The sequence below is a fragment of the Molossus molossus genome, unplaced genomic scaffold (genome assembly GCF_014108415.1).
Source record: "Molossus molossus isolate mMolMol1 unplaced genomic scaffold, mMolMol1.p scaffold_m16_p_16, whole genome shotgun sequence".
Classification (NCBI taxonomy): domain Eukaryota; kingdom Metazoa; phylum Chordata; class Mammalia; order Chiroptera; family Molossidae; genus Molossus; species Molossus molossus.
In genome coordinates this window covers 54,261,219-54,275,061 of record NW_023425351.1, presented here as the reverse complement: position 1 = coordinate 54,275,061, position 13,843 = coordinate 54,261,219, and the positions used below count along the sequence as shown (strand labels likewise).

The 13,843-nt window shown below is 34.5% G+C and overlaps 1 protein-coding gene across 3 annotated transcripts in view; it reads left to right on the top strand.

Moving 5' to 3' along the window:
• CSMD3 (CUB and Sushi multiple domains 3) overlaps positions 1-13,843 on the top strand; it is a 1,073,312-nt gene that overhangs the window by 741,427 nt on the left and 318,042 nt on the right. For all 3 annotated transcript variants that reach the window (XM_036263876.1, XM_036263875.1, XM_036263874.1), the window contains one exon: positions 2,610-2,766. In XM_036263876.1, the coding sequence (XP_036119769.1) occupies positions 2,610-2,766 (157 nt within the window). The remainder of the gene's footprint in view (positions 1-2,609; positions 2,767-13,843) is intronic.

Sequence of the window (13,843 nt, the reverse complement as noted above, 5' to 3'; positions counted from 1 at the left end):
TTATCTAAAACAGAAATGCATATGTATGATAAATTAGATTCCACCAGAGGTTCAAGGTACTGCCATATAATATTAGGAAATCTGTCCATACAGCCCTCTATATAATACTCTAATGCTCTTTAAATAGTCACCACTCTTTTGTTGTTGTTGTTGTTTTTAATTGACAGAAAGACCTTTTTTAAAAAAAGAGAGTGACCAGTAGATTTTTGGTATTAGGAAGTAAATGAACATGTTGACTTGAACATATTCCCGCCACCCTCTTGGTGGTAATTCAGCAAGTACATAAGCTGGTGGAGTTTAGAGGGTGCATATGAGGCTGTGGCTTCCCTCTGTCACAAAGGGAGAGAGCAGGAAGGGTGTGGCCACTGGAGACTTAGGGATTTCTGTGCAAGAAAGGGAATTTGGTAATATGGTTAGAAGAAGATATTAAGGGTCCGGAACAAAAGTTGTATTTGTATATCATGTTAAAAAACATTTTCATCGTTTTTATAACATTTAAACTTGTATCAGTAATAAGTAAACATAAAACTATAAATAGCTAAATATAAAATAAGCACATACTTAATGGAATTAAATAACCAGAGGGAAGAAAGTCCAAGTTAAATACATAATAACAGGTGATATACATTAAATTTGAAATACAAAAACATTAAAAGATGAATTTGTAATAATTTAAAAAGTTATGAGAAATATAGTACAATTAGATTATGAGAAAGAAAGAGACTTTCTAGAATTTGACTAATGATTGCAAAATTTAGGATTTTATTAGAAGACCTAAAAGAGATTAGTCTCTGCTAAAAACCTAGTTACTAGTGTGGAAGATCCAGTAAAAGATTGCTTACAATATAGAGGAAAAGTAGATAAATTTCAGGAGAGAAAATATAAAAGAATCACAATACAGGTTTGGACACTCAATGTGTAAATAATAGGCATTCTAGGAGGGAAATTAAAGGATCAGAAAGACATGGAATAAGCAAATAAATAAAAACTCAAAAACCCATTTTCTTCAGTTGAAGTAAATCTTCAATTTGCAGATAGAAAGGGCTCATTACTTTATCTGAATAATCCAGCTTAGAAATATGGTTAAAACTTTTCATTTTATTAACAAACTTGTTAAAGATAATTTGCAAAAAAAGGACAAAAAAAGTTTTGTTTTTTTTGTAAATTATAGAAAACTTTCTAAATATATTGTCAAATTAAACCCAACAATTTAGCACAAGAAAAAATATATCATGCAAATTAAAAGAATAATAATAATAAGTTCCATTTGCACAACCTAGAAATCATCTGTTGATGACATCAGTGTAACAAATACCACTTTGGGAACATTGGTGGTATGGCAAGATCACTAGATTGAAATTTTAGTGACCAGTTTTAACTCTGATGTCAGGTTAAAGTAAGACAATTTCATGTGAGACAAATAACTTTGAGCAATATTTCTCTGTTATGTTTTCTGCTGATTATCGTTCGCCCAAGAGGCTCTCAGCCCCAACTCTATGAAATTAAGTATTATGGAATAAGATATGTAAGATAGAGTTGATCTTTGTAGGACCACAAGTCCTTATAATATCTAAGGTTTTATGACCCTAAAGAACCAATTTTCTCCTCCTTGGAGGTAATAAATAACTACCACCTTGAAAACACATGCCTGAAAGGAAAAACAATGGTAACATGCATTGCTGGTAAACCTTCAGTTTAATTACTATATACTTTCTGGAAAATAATCTAGCAATACATGAACATTTTAGGCTAGAAATTCCATATTTTGAAAAATGTCTTATTGAAATGCAAGTACCAAAAAATGCGAGTTTATATGTAAAAGATGCTTATTTCAGCATTACCTTTAGTGGCAAAAAACTTGAGGTCATTAATCTTGGACTGATACAGCAAGTTTTAGTAATGTCACTGTATGAGATATTACATAGCTCGAAAGGAAGACTGTATATCTACTGACCTGAAGAGATGTCTAGAATGCATTTTAAAAGAAAAGCAAGTCAGAACGTAATGAGAATCGGAATGATAGAAGGATACTTGGGAGCTTATCGATTTTACCTTTGTATATTTTGACTTGTTAAATTACTTTCTAAAAGCATTCAGTACCATTCTAACTTAATATTTTAAAAATGTTAAAAATGTAAGTTGAGTTAAAGGGCATAGGTAAATTATAAAAGTTGCAAAAGAAGCAAATATATTTTATAGGATTCATGTTATTAGAAGAGCAGGTGGTTGGTCCCCTTGAACAAGCTGCAGAAAAATAACCAACCAACCAGCCAGCCTTGGAAACCAATCTCTCCGTAGGTCTTCTCAGTTTTAAGTTGTCTGCCATGAAATAAAAGCATTGCTTCTACAATAAGAGGAAAAGTTATATAACATGAGTTTGAGTGTTACTTAGATTCTACTGAGTTTGGAATTTTAAAACTACCCATGTGAATTTTAACTCTTAACTTGATATTTGTAGGAATTCGTATACATATATCATTGTCCTTTGGAAACATGTAAACTGATTTAGGAACAGTATAATAATATTCTCTTTTACACAGATATAATTGCATCACCTGAAGTGGTTCTTATCGGCACATTTACATCTTAATCATAAATATATTTTGCAGATTTATGATGGAAAAGATAAAACGACGCATCTATTAGGTGCTTTCACGGGTGCATCCCTGCGAGGACTGACACTTAGCAGTACTTCAAATCAGCTCTGGCTAGAATTTAATTCTGATTCTGAAGGGACAGATGAAGGCTTTCAACTTGTCTATACCAGTAAGTATTTGGGAAGAATAAAGTTTTCATATACAAATGTTGATACGTGTTCAGTAATTGAAGTATACCAGGTGAAGTGAAATTCAACATCTGATCGTCAATGTGCAGTTTACAACTCCCTTCCACATATATCATTGCATTTGACCCTAACAGCAACTCCATAATTTACAGGTGTTCTGTTGCTCTTTTACATTTGAAACAACTAAGTTCAGAAAGGTTAAGTAATCTGTGAGTTTAAGTTTATTTATTTATTTTCAAAATGGCACTATACTCCCCATGGAATATTTAATAAATGCAATGAAACTTTTTATTGGATAGAAATCCAATATTTCATCTCCCACCCAAAATTACAAAACACACACAATATGTGTGTAATAGTTATAGTTGGAGAGTCATTGATAATAAATGGTGGTTCCAGGTGATTTTGCACTAAATAGTAGCTAAGTTTTTATTTTGTTTTGCTTACGTGTTGAATTGCCTTATTAAAAATAACTTTATACAGACCTGTTCTATGATACTCAAGTCAACTATTCTGACAATTGAACAGGTAGCAGTTCAAAGACTGAGAATCAGAGGTAGGTAGATAATATCATTATATGAATTTATTTTATGAGGGCCAAAATCTAAGAAACAGGCTAATTACATTAATAAATAATAAATTATATTCCAAGAATATATTTATTGTGTTTCCCCTCTATGTAAGACACTGTATTACAAAGTAAAGCACATGTAAAATTGAAGTGGTTACATGTGTTGAATAAATTTACCATCAGATCAAATCACTTCTTGAAAATTCTCAATTCTCATTTAAAATACAAAATAAATTAAGTAGCAACATTCAGGATACTTTAGATTAGAATATTAGAAAAAATAATCTAGTGACCCCTCTAATTTTCTCAAGAGTTTAGATGAATGGAAACTATTACAGAAACTGGGAAATTAAAAACGTTACAGCATTAAAGGTATTCACATGGGATTCTAAAGGGAAACTGAATGAAATTATTGTTTGTGAAAGTATTCTTAATGATATGAGAAGTAGTAGACAGAAGAGTATAATGACTCATATTAAAATTCTGGGGTATAATACTGAGAGATTACTCCTGCTCCCTGATTATTTCAAGGTTTTTTCTACTTGTTTTTTAATCATTACATCATTAACATTAGAAAACATAAATGAACAAAATGAATGTTAAATAGCTACTTTTAAATCCTGAGAACTGTTGTATACAATGTGATTTCTTATGAAATCTTTTCAAAGACAAATGAAAATCCAAGCAAGCCATGTATATTACTGTGTGGTGGAGTAAAAGTAATTGTATTGAGAATTATTGCTCAAATATAACTAACTGATGTGGTCTCTTCAGAATGGCAAATATTTTTCAATCTGTTTTCTTCTTTTCCTTTATCTGTTTTTTAACAGTGCTGCTGACATTTTTCAAGTCATGGCTCAGTGTTTACATAATGGTCTTTCTCTGTTCTGCATCATTTTACATTTCTCTATGTCTAAAAAATATTAATAGGTTTCATAGAGGAAATCTAGATTTTCTTTTCTGATATTCAAACTCTATGTAACCCGAGATTATTGATGCAAAGATACTGGGCATTTTAGGATATACCCAGATTATTTTTTAATTGAATTTATTGGGGTGACATACCTGGATTTTTTCATTGTATGGGACATGGGTGTCTGGAGTGAGAAAAATGATTCAATTTGTCATTGACATGAGCTATTAGATATCAAAACAAAACAAAACAAGGAAACCTTAAAAAGCAAATATCTGACATCACTCTTCTTTCTTAATGACTCTTGTTGTTCATTATATAATGAATGTTTTTATGAAGATGGGAAGCTAAAGATTTTGGGAAGAGAGTATAAAAACAATTATTTTTATAAAGGTCAGGTGTACATCTATAAATATAAGTGTTTGTACCTACAACTAATATAACAGTTATCACACTGCATTGTGGTTATATTTTTTTGCAAACATATTGTTCATAGTTTTTTGGGGGTCATTCCCCTTCATAATGGCTTCAGTCAATTTTAGTTCAATTACATCTTTTTACGTATTCTTGGTGAATGAACTTGTGGTCTTAATACTGAGTTTATAAAATACCTTTATGATACAGAAGGTTCTACTAGGCCACATACTTTAAATATTCATAAAACTCTTAGAAGCAGTAATCAATTTTCTAACATGAGAGAATTTGCTAGGTGTTCAAATACGGGAAAACAAATGTATTTGTGTTTGAATTCCTGTATCTAGTCATTTCTAAGTTCAACTCCATCCCTCCCATCACATGAATTAAAGTCAGGAGAGAGGACATTAGGGTAGGGCAGATCAGACAAGGATTCATGAATTAGGTGGTATTAAAGGTAGGGTTGGTAGGTCACAGAAAGAAATGGGGTGTTCCAGGCAAAGAGAATGTGACAAAGAAAGGCACAGAGATTAGGAAGAACATATTAAGCACTTTCAAGGCATATAATACAATTCAGATTAATCCCACTCACCTCACTTTTAATAAATCTAGTCTTAGCACAAAGAGGCCATTTGTGACCGCTCTTGACTAATGACACACTATCTAATTATAGGCCCTTTCGGTTTATCTATTATCCATTTTGTTGACTTAATAACACTTACTGTTGTGTGGTTTATTTTCAGTTTTAGGTAGACAAATCTCATTTGGCTGGGATAAAAATGAAGAAATTTTTTAGAATAGGCCATTAAGGTTCATTTTATGTCTTACTGGTCCATCTGTTACATAATCATGAAGAATAGCAAATGGACTAGTAAAAATAGGGGCTGGGAGGCTGTTTTTGTCTTCAAACAGTGGAAAAGCTAAGCATGGCTTAAACAACAAGGGGATATATATGAAAAAAGACAAGGAAGAAGGAGGGTAGGTTTTCATTCAGCTGTTCAGTCTAGTTAACAAGGGTCCTGCCCTTTCTTGCTGCTGTGGCATCCCTAGTGTTCACTTTTTGTCCTCAGGCTTGTGACATGATGACAAGATCAATGCGTTCAAAGCAGAAAGAAAGAGGACAGACAGCGCTGACCACATGTGTTCAGGAATGCACACTCTCCTGTCATACAGTCTCTTATCTCTCTTTGTCCAAAACTGGGCCGTGTGGTCACGCCTGCATTTTTCAGAAGGCACACCAAAAATGAGGAATTTGGCAGACTAAATGTTTTAGTATTAGACCATCATGATATACTGCCTGATATGAGTCTATTACTTCTGGAAACAAAATCATTGTTTTGTGAGTGAGGAAGAAGAGATATTGAAAAGACAATGTGCAATGTCTACTATAATATACAGCTATAACAGACATCCCACAAAAGAGTATGTTCAAATGTATTGTATTAATATGTACCTCCATGATTAATGGTGTCGTGGAAGCCCAGAGAATCTTGAGTATTTAGAAAGAAAAAGCCCTTGGTTTACCCGTTATTAATATTAGCCTTACTCTGCCAAGCAGACAGTGGGCTCCTCTCCCTTTCCCGCCACAATAAGGAGATTATATACATACCTAGTATAAAAATGCTACATCACACTCGAGGGGAGAAAATGTCACTTTATTTTCCAAAGCAAATTAAATTTCTTCAGTCTTTGTCCTTTAGAACTGTTAAGAAGAATCTTATTTAGTCTTTTGTGGAGATAGTCTTTTTCTCTCAAATAAGTTTCTCAGTCAATTCTAGTTTGATTAGACAGTCGAAGTGCGGACAGATATACTGATTTAATATGAAACCTCAGTGACACTTGGTCAGACCTTGACGGCAGCACACGGTATCCTGCTGTCCGTCCGTCCCGCCAGCCTCTCAGAGGTAATTACTTCCTCGAGTCAGATCACTCTCCCATTCTTCTCAAAATAATGGCAATCAATTACTCTTGCCCTTGAGAAATCTGAAGCTCACCCCAAAGAAAGATCGAGATGAAGCTCATTTTCAGGTGTTTTATATAACAGAAATTAGTTGTTAATTTCCCTGTGACCCATAAAGCATAGCTATCTTTCCTAGAGGGTATAGGGGAGCAAAGTGAAAAAATAATTACCATTCCTTTTCTTGAAGTTGGACGAACAGATCAGAAATTAAGGTCTCAATCCCGTATCCTTGCTAAACCATCACTCTGCTCTGGATAACACTGTAATAGAATTTGGAAAATCCTGATAGGATGCTCTGAGCAGAATCCCTCGGTCCCTCAAGACACATTTCAAGAATGTGTTTCTAAACCTGGTGTCTTTTATTGTATTTCTTTCTCTGAAGGCTAAGTTGTAAAAATGCCATTTTTATTTGGTGACTTGTCTTATCTTCCCTTTTACTTCCCTACTGGAACTAATTTATTGTTGAAATTATTTATTTGGTCATAGGTTTAAATTTTGCCTTTCCCCACTGAGATGTTTTATGGTCTGGGGATAAAGAAAACAGTGAATAAGACAAAGTTTATGCCCATATGGAGCCAACGTTTTACTGGGAAAAGACAGAAGATAAAGACACAGAGAGATGATAAGAGGACCGCATTCAGAATGGGTTTATTACAGGACAATGGGATAGATAATATGGGAGATGGGGCTTCTATGTCTAGTTAGCTCAGGGGCTCTGTCTCAGCTGAAGTGTCACCGGAACTGACACCTGGATTAAAAGAAAAGGAAACTACATTCAGATCTGGGGGAAGAGGACTCGAGGCAGATAATCAATATGGGCAAAGGCCTGAGAGAGGCCTGAGCTTGAGTTGTGTACCTGGAGCTGGACGAGCAAGAGGAATAGAACAAAGTGAGAGGTAAAGTTGGAAGCTGGTCAGGGGAGAAGTGGACTGTAGTAAGGAGCTTGGGTTTTATTTAAAAGCCATACAGAGACTTTCAACATTATCGCATTAAATATAGGAGTTTAAAATAATAGTTGGCATTTATCTGTTACCTGCTAGATACAAGATATAATCCTAGGAATGAGGTAGTGTTACACCCTGTGAGAAGAGGAGGTAAAATACAGCACAGAAACATTACTTGCCTGAGGCCACATAGCTAATAAACACAGACATGAAACGGAACTGAGAGCTCTGCTTCTAGAATCCATGCCCTTAATTACTATGCTACATGACCCCCAAACTTTTGTAGATATTTTATTTTTTAAATTTCATGAATGTTCTTTCTTATTGTTGATGTGATTGCAAAGAAAATAATTTTTTAAATGCATTTCTTCCCAAAGAGACGTTTCTCATTTTATTCCTGAGAATCTGAATGCTTCCCCAATAGCCAAATGCACTATAAGACCTGGACTCACTCCTAGTGTCTTTTATGATGTTTATCAAGATTTTAAACTCTATCTCTGGAAGATATGTTTCACTGAAGATTCTTTTAGCTCTTCATTTGTAGGTACCCCCACTTTCTTTTCTTATTTATTTATTTATTTAGGGGAGAGAGGAAGGGAGAGGGAGAGAGAGAGAGAGAGAAACATTGATGAAAGAGAACATCCATTGGCCGCCTCCTTCATGCCCCTCCCTGGGGATTTGGCCCACACACTGGGTATGTACCCTGACTGGGAATCGAACCGGCAATGGCAATCGAACAGGCAACCTCTTGGCGTATGGGTCAATGCTCAATCACTGAGCCGAAATGTAGGTACCCCATTTTCTTTGAGTAAAAAAAAAATGGGCATTTTAAACTATCCATGAAAGAACTAAATCGTACCTTTTGGTGGATTGTAACATTGTCTTCTCTAAAGCTGATCGGGTAAATGTCCATAATGTCCAGCCATTAGGCAATGCCTCTGGCTTCAAATGTCTCCTTGTTATCACTTCTGTACATTTAATTGACTAAGATGCCTAACGGAGACATATGAGTTGTTGAAAGGGAAAAATTCAGATACATTTGGACTCTCTTCACCTTCCAGGGTTTGTTGTTGTTGTTGTTTTGTTGTTGCTTAAAATGATTCAATAATCTACACAGAACATGGCCATTTAACATTTTATATTCAAATTAATGATGGGCATTAGCTAATGTGTGGTGCCTTTTCTTGTGTACTAGGCTTATCCAAAAGTAGGAAATTACCCTATTGAAACTCTTTAATCTAGTTATACTATATTATTGATATGTTAACCATGACCAATAATCAGATGACTTATTAACTCTAACTTTATTCTTAGTGTATAACTTATTTAATGTAAATGTAAGTAGAAAATAATTAAATTGCAAAACAGCAAAAAAGTTATTCCATGTATTTTTATATCCTATAAACCACTTAAAACATATTTTTGGCATTTCCTTTATTCTTTAAATCTTGAACTTAACCAAATAAGAAAGGGAATATTGATTAATGCTACATTATGTAGTATAAGGTATTCAAATTAAAATATTAAAGAAAAATTTTGATTACCTGTTTAATAAACAATATTGGCTATAAATTCTTCCTACTAGAGTAACAGAAGAGTCATTACCATTTTTATAGCCTTCACATCCCAAAAGCTTTGTAAATTTTGTACATAAATATCTACAAATGTACTCTTTGCATAAAATTTAATTTCTGGCAGATTGGAGACATACATGAGTATCAAAACTTTAAAGTGTTTAGAAAAAAAAATGTTACCTAGAATAGCTATATCTTTCAGGTGTAGGAAGATTTCTAAAACAAAATATATAAACAAAAACCTGTCCATGGTCACTACCATTTCTGCCCTTGTAAGCACGTCTGACGTGTAGACATTAAAACCTAGCAACTGCACACCCGAGCTCGTGCCAGCGAAGAGCCCTGCTTAGAACGTGCGGACTCGGTGGAGGCGGTCCTGTGAGAGGGACGGGGGTCGGCGGAGAAGGCCTTTTTCCCCACCAGCATCTTCAGGCCGGACGGGGGCGGGCGGCTGTGCGTGGCAGCAGCTTCCCAGAACCGGATTTCCTGAAAGCCAGGATTGCTCTCGTGACCTTTACTCCCTCTGCCGTCTTTTATTTCCTCTCCAGTTTTTTATATTGATTCTTAGTAAGTCAGATTATCCAAGTGGCTTCTGTGTTCCTCTCTCTCTCCCCCTCCCCCTCTATCTGAAAAAAATCAGTGAAAAAATATCCTCAGATGAGGATTAAAAAAATTAAAAAGTTATACAATACCAAGGATTGATGACAATTTGAAGAGCTTGAAACTCTTTAGCTTTGGGGTATATACGTTGGTAAAGCCATGTAGAAAAGAATTTGGCTATATATCCAGTAAAATTCCTTTCCTAGGTATATCTAGAATGCATCATCTATACATTTGGCCAAATACCAAATGGCTGATGAATAAAAAGAATAAAATCAGGCAAAACTAAATCTCACCATTCCCAAATGATGTACAAATGTATGATGTACAAAACACAAGCTTCCCACACACCAAGAGGTTGCCAGTTCGATTCTCAGTCAGGGCACATGCCCAGGTTGTTGGCCCTATCCCCAGTGGGGGACATGAAGGAGGTGGCCACTAGATGTTCTCTCTCATCGATGTTTCTATCTCTCTCTCCCTCTCTCTTCCTTTCTCTCTAAAAAATCAATAAAGAAACAAATTTTTTTAAAAATACACACACATACAAGCTTGCACATTTTTGTCAAAACTTTATACATAGAATTTAGAGCATTCAGGTTAAAAAAAAAAAAGAATTCTTTACTTTGCCTCCTGTTTCTCCACGTTGAATAAATACCAATCATTTCCACAATCTTTTTGTCTTTTAATTATTAATTTATAAAAGGTCATAACTGTAAAGGTTGTCTTCAGAAAGCATTCTTCTAAAGTTCTGTAGCTTCAAAGTTTGATATAGTTTGATTACTGAGAAGTAAGTGTGTATCAATATTTTATCCATTTGATTCATGAGAAAAAGGAATGTGTAGTTGTTCTTCAACACTTCCTTCTTTTCTTTACCCCCCAAATTATGTTGGTTATGTCTGAATCAAAGCGGATTCTCATAGCTGCTGTGCGTGTCATGGGTTGTTTCTTGTTTGTGAGTATTAACACAGCAGAGTTGACACCCTGCTTCATATACGTCGTAATTCGAATATAAAGAATTCTAGGCCTGGCCGGTTTGGCTCAGCGGTTAGAGCGTCGGCCTGCGGTCCTGAGAGACCCGGGTTCGGTTCCCGCTAAGGGCGTGTACCTCGGTTGCAGTTTGTCCCCGGCCCTGGTCGGTTGTGCGGGTGGCAGCCACTCGATGTGTTCCTTTCAGGTCGATGTTTCTCTCTCTCTCTCTCTGTTCCTCTCTCTCCCTCCCACTCTACCTGAACAAAAAATGGAAAAAATGGAAGAATGTCCTCGGGTGAGGATAAAAAAAAAAGAATTCTAAAATGAGTCTTTTTCTTGCAAGACTAATGGCTGAAATGGAATTTAATAACCAAATATGAACTATAATTCTTAAAGATTATTCTGCTAAATATTATGAATTAAATCCACCAAAAGGATTCTATAGGGATTAATTATGATAAAATATTCTAATTCTCACTTTTGGCCTTGAAATGTGTGAAGGTGGTCAAAGGGTACAACCTTCCAGTTATAAAATAAGTGAGTCCTGGGAATGTAATGTACAACATGGTGACTATAGTTAATTGTATTGTATTGTATATTTGCAAGTTGCTAAGAGAGTAGATCTTAAAAGTTCTAATCACAAGGAAAATAATTGTAACTATGTGTGGTGATGAATATTAACTGGACTTATTGTGGTGATCATTACACAATACTGTATATACAAATATAGAATAACTATATTACATACCTGAAACTAGTAAAATGTCATAAGCTAATTGTATCTCATTTAAAATGAAAAAAAAAAGTACTTTTATTAATGTTTTGGGTTTCAAAAAGGATATGTTTCTTTAATATATTTAGCTAACATACTTTCTCAGTTTCTTAACAGTCTACTTCCCTCTTTACTTACCAATTTGAAAGTTCTTCCTTTTGTTACATAAAATTACTTACCTTTATTCACTGTTTAATACTCCAAAATTAACTTTAACAATAATAAATGTATATTTGCATTTGAACTGAATTTTAAAAAATAAAACACCTAAGGACCTTTGTTCTAAGTTACATAAAAAATGCTAATTACATTTTAAAAGTGAGTTTTCCGATATCACTTATGTTTCCAAGCCATCTGCCTTATTGGACTATGGGTACTGATTTGCTGACCAGACATGACATGTGAATAGACAGTTGTTGTTCATAAACAAATTGAACAGGAATTATGTTGAGGTAGGGATTCAACTGTTGGTCTTTCAGTAGGTCAAGGCAGAAGTTAAATAGTAGATTCACAGATTTTGATTCTATCTTAAAGACAAAATGAACTTGAATCCTGACATGGTGCTTGCTCTATAGAAACACACTCACACTTGTGAAAGGGGACATGGCAGAACAGACCTTTGGTAGCAGTTGTAATTGGACACATTATAAATGCTCATCAGCTGGAGAATAAATAAGTCCGTTCTGGGATAGTCCTCCAGTGGAATTCCACAGAGGAGTTAAAATGAATACAATGGGTGAGCATTGTGTGTGTGTGTACAAATATAAAGATAAAAAGACAATGCTGGGCAATAAAAGAGGCCTCAGAAGAACTTACAAAGCATAATTTTATAATTAATAAAATGTATAAATACTTAAAAGTCATACCTTTTCCCTAGACATATAGATGCGGGTTAAAAATATATAAATATGTGTGATAATGGTAACTAATTCGGAATATTTGCTAGCTCTGGTTAGGGAAAGACCATAAAGGGATTGAGGAGGGACACAAATGGAACTTTGACTTGTTTTGTAATATTGGTTCTTTTAATAATAATGTTAATGTGAGTATTAATCAATTACTATGAGTATTAATCTGAAGATGAATCTGAACTAAAATTAATATTCACCTGAAGTCACTGTGATCCTAGCATGTGATAGAGTGAGATGGGAAAGTTATATTGTCCTTTGTATGCCTTTGTAGATTTCAAATTATAACTCAAAACCAAATTAAAAATCCTTAAAGAAATATACTACATGGCCTGGCCGGTGTGGCTCAGTGGCTGAGCATCGACCCATGTACCAAGAGGCACCAGTTCGATTACTGGTCAGGGCACATGTCCAGGTGTTGTGCCTGATCCCCAGTGGGGGGCATGCAGGAGGCGGCCAATCAATGTTCTCTCTCACTGATGTTTCTATCTCTCTCTCTTTCCTTTCCTCTCTCTCTAAAATCAATAAAGATAAAATATTTTTTTTTTAAAAAAGAAATACACTACATGGTGACAGGAAAGGAATGATATCTCAATGTAAGTTATTTAGCAAGTCAAAAGGATTCAGGTAATGGGGGTTTTTTCAGTTATTTTAGTGCTCTAGAAATTTGTGTTTTATCAGACTATCAAACTTCACAAGGATTGGGGAATATTTATAGCATATAAGATTTTTTTATACAATTCTTTATTTAATTGTAAGTTTCAAGAATTTGAGCTTTTCAGTGAAAAGACTGGCAGCCTAATGTTTCCATAAAGATAAGACGGTTCTGAATATTTATGAATAAGCAACAATAATTTCACCAAACAGGACTAAATTATGTTGTGCTCTGTACTTTAGGTACTATTGTCCACATGCATTTTCATCTACAATGCAAAGTATTATAAATCATCTTAATTCACAAAGAATATATCCATTTTACCTCATCACCAGCAATTGCCAGCCACGTTTACAGAGCACTCAAATTAGGAAAGATGAATTTGGTAATAAACCTGGAAAAGAAAGCTTGATTTCCAGTTTTGTTTTGATTAATGATATACGGTAAAACTCAAAAGTAGCTGCATCATGAATGATAAACTGAATATTATGTCTGGCAGAGGAATGCGATCTTGCAATTTTTGAACAGGGACACTTTAAACTATAAAGTATGCAAATCCATGCAACGTAATGTGCCCTGGAATTTTAAAGTTATAAGTTCTGCTGTTTCTACTTCTATGTTTGAAAGACTGACCTGCCTGATCATGTATCCTTTAGACCTTGTTTTATACATGTAAGTCACCACTTGAGTTTACAACTTCTAACCTTTTATATGGCTCTGTCTCTGAAGCTGCTTGAATTCGCCTCATTTTAATATATTTTCACCCAAATTGGGCTGT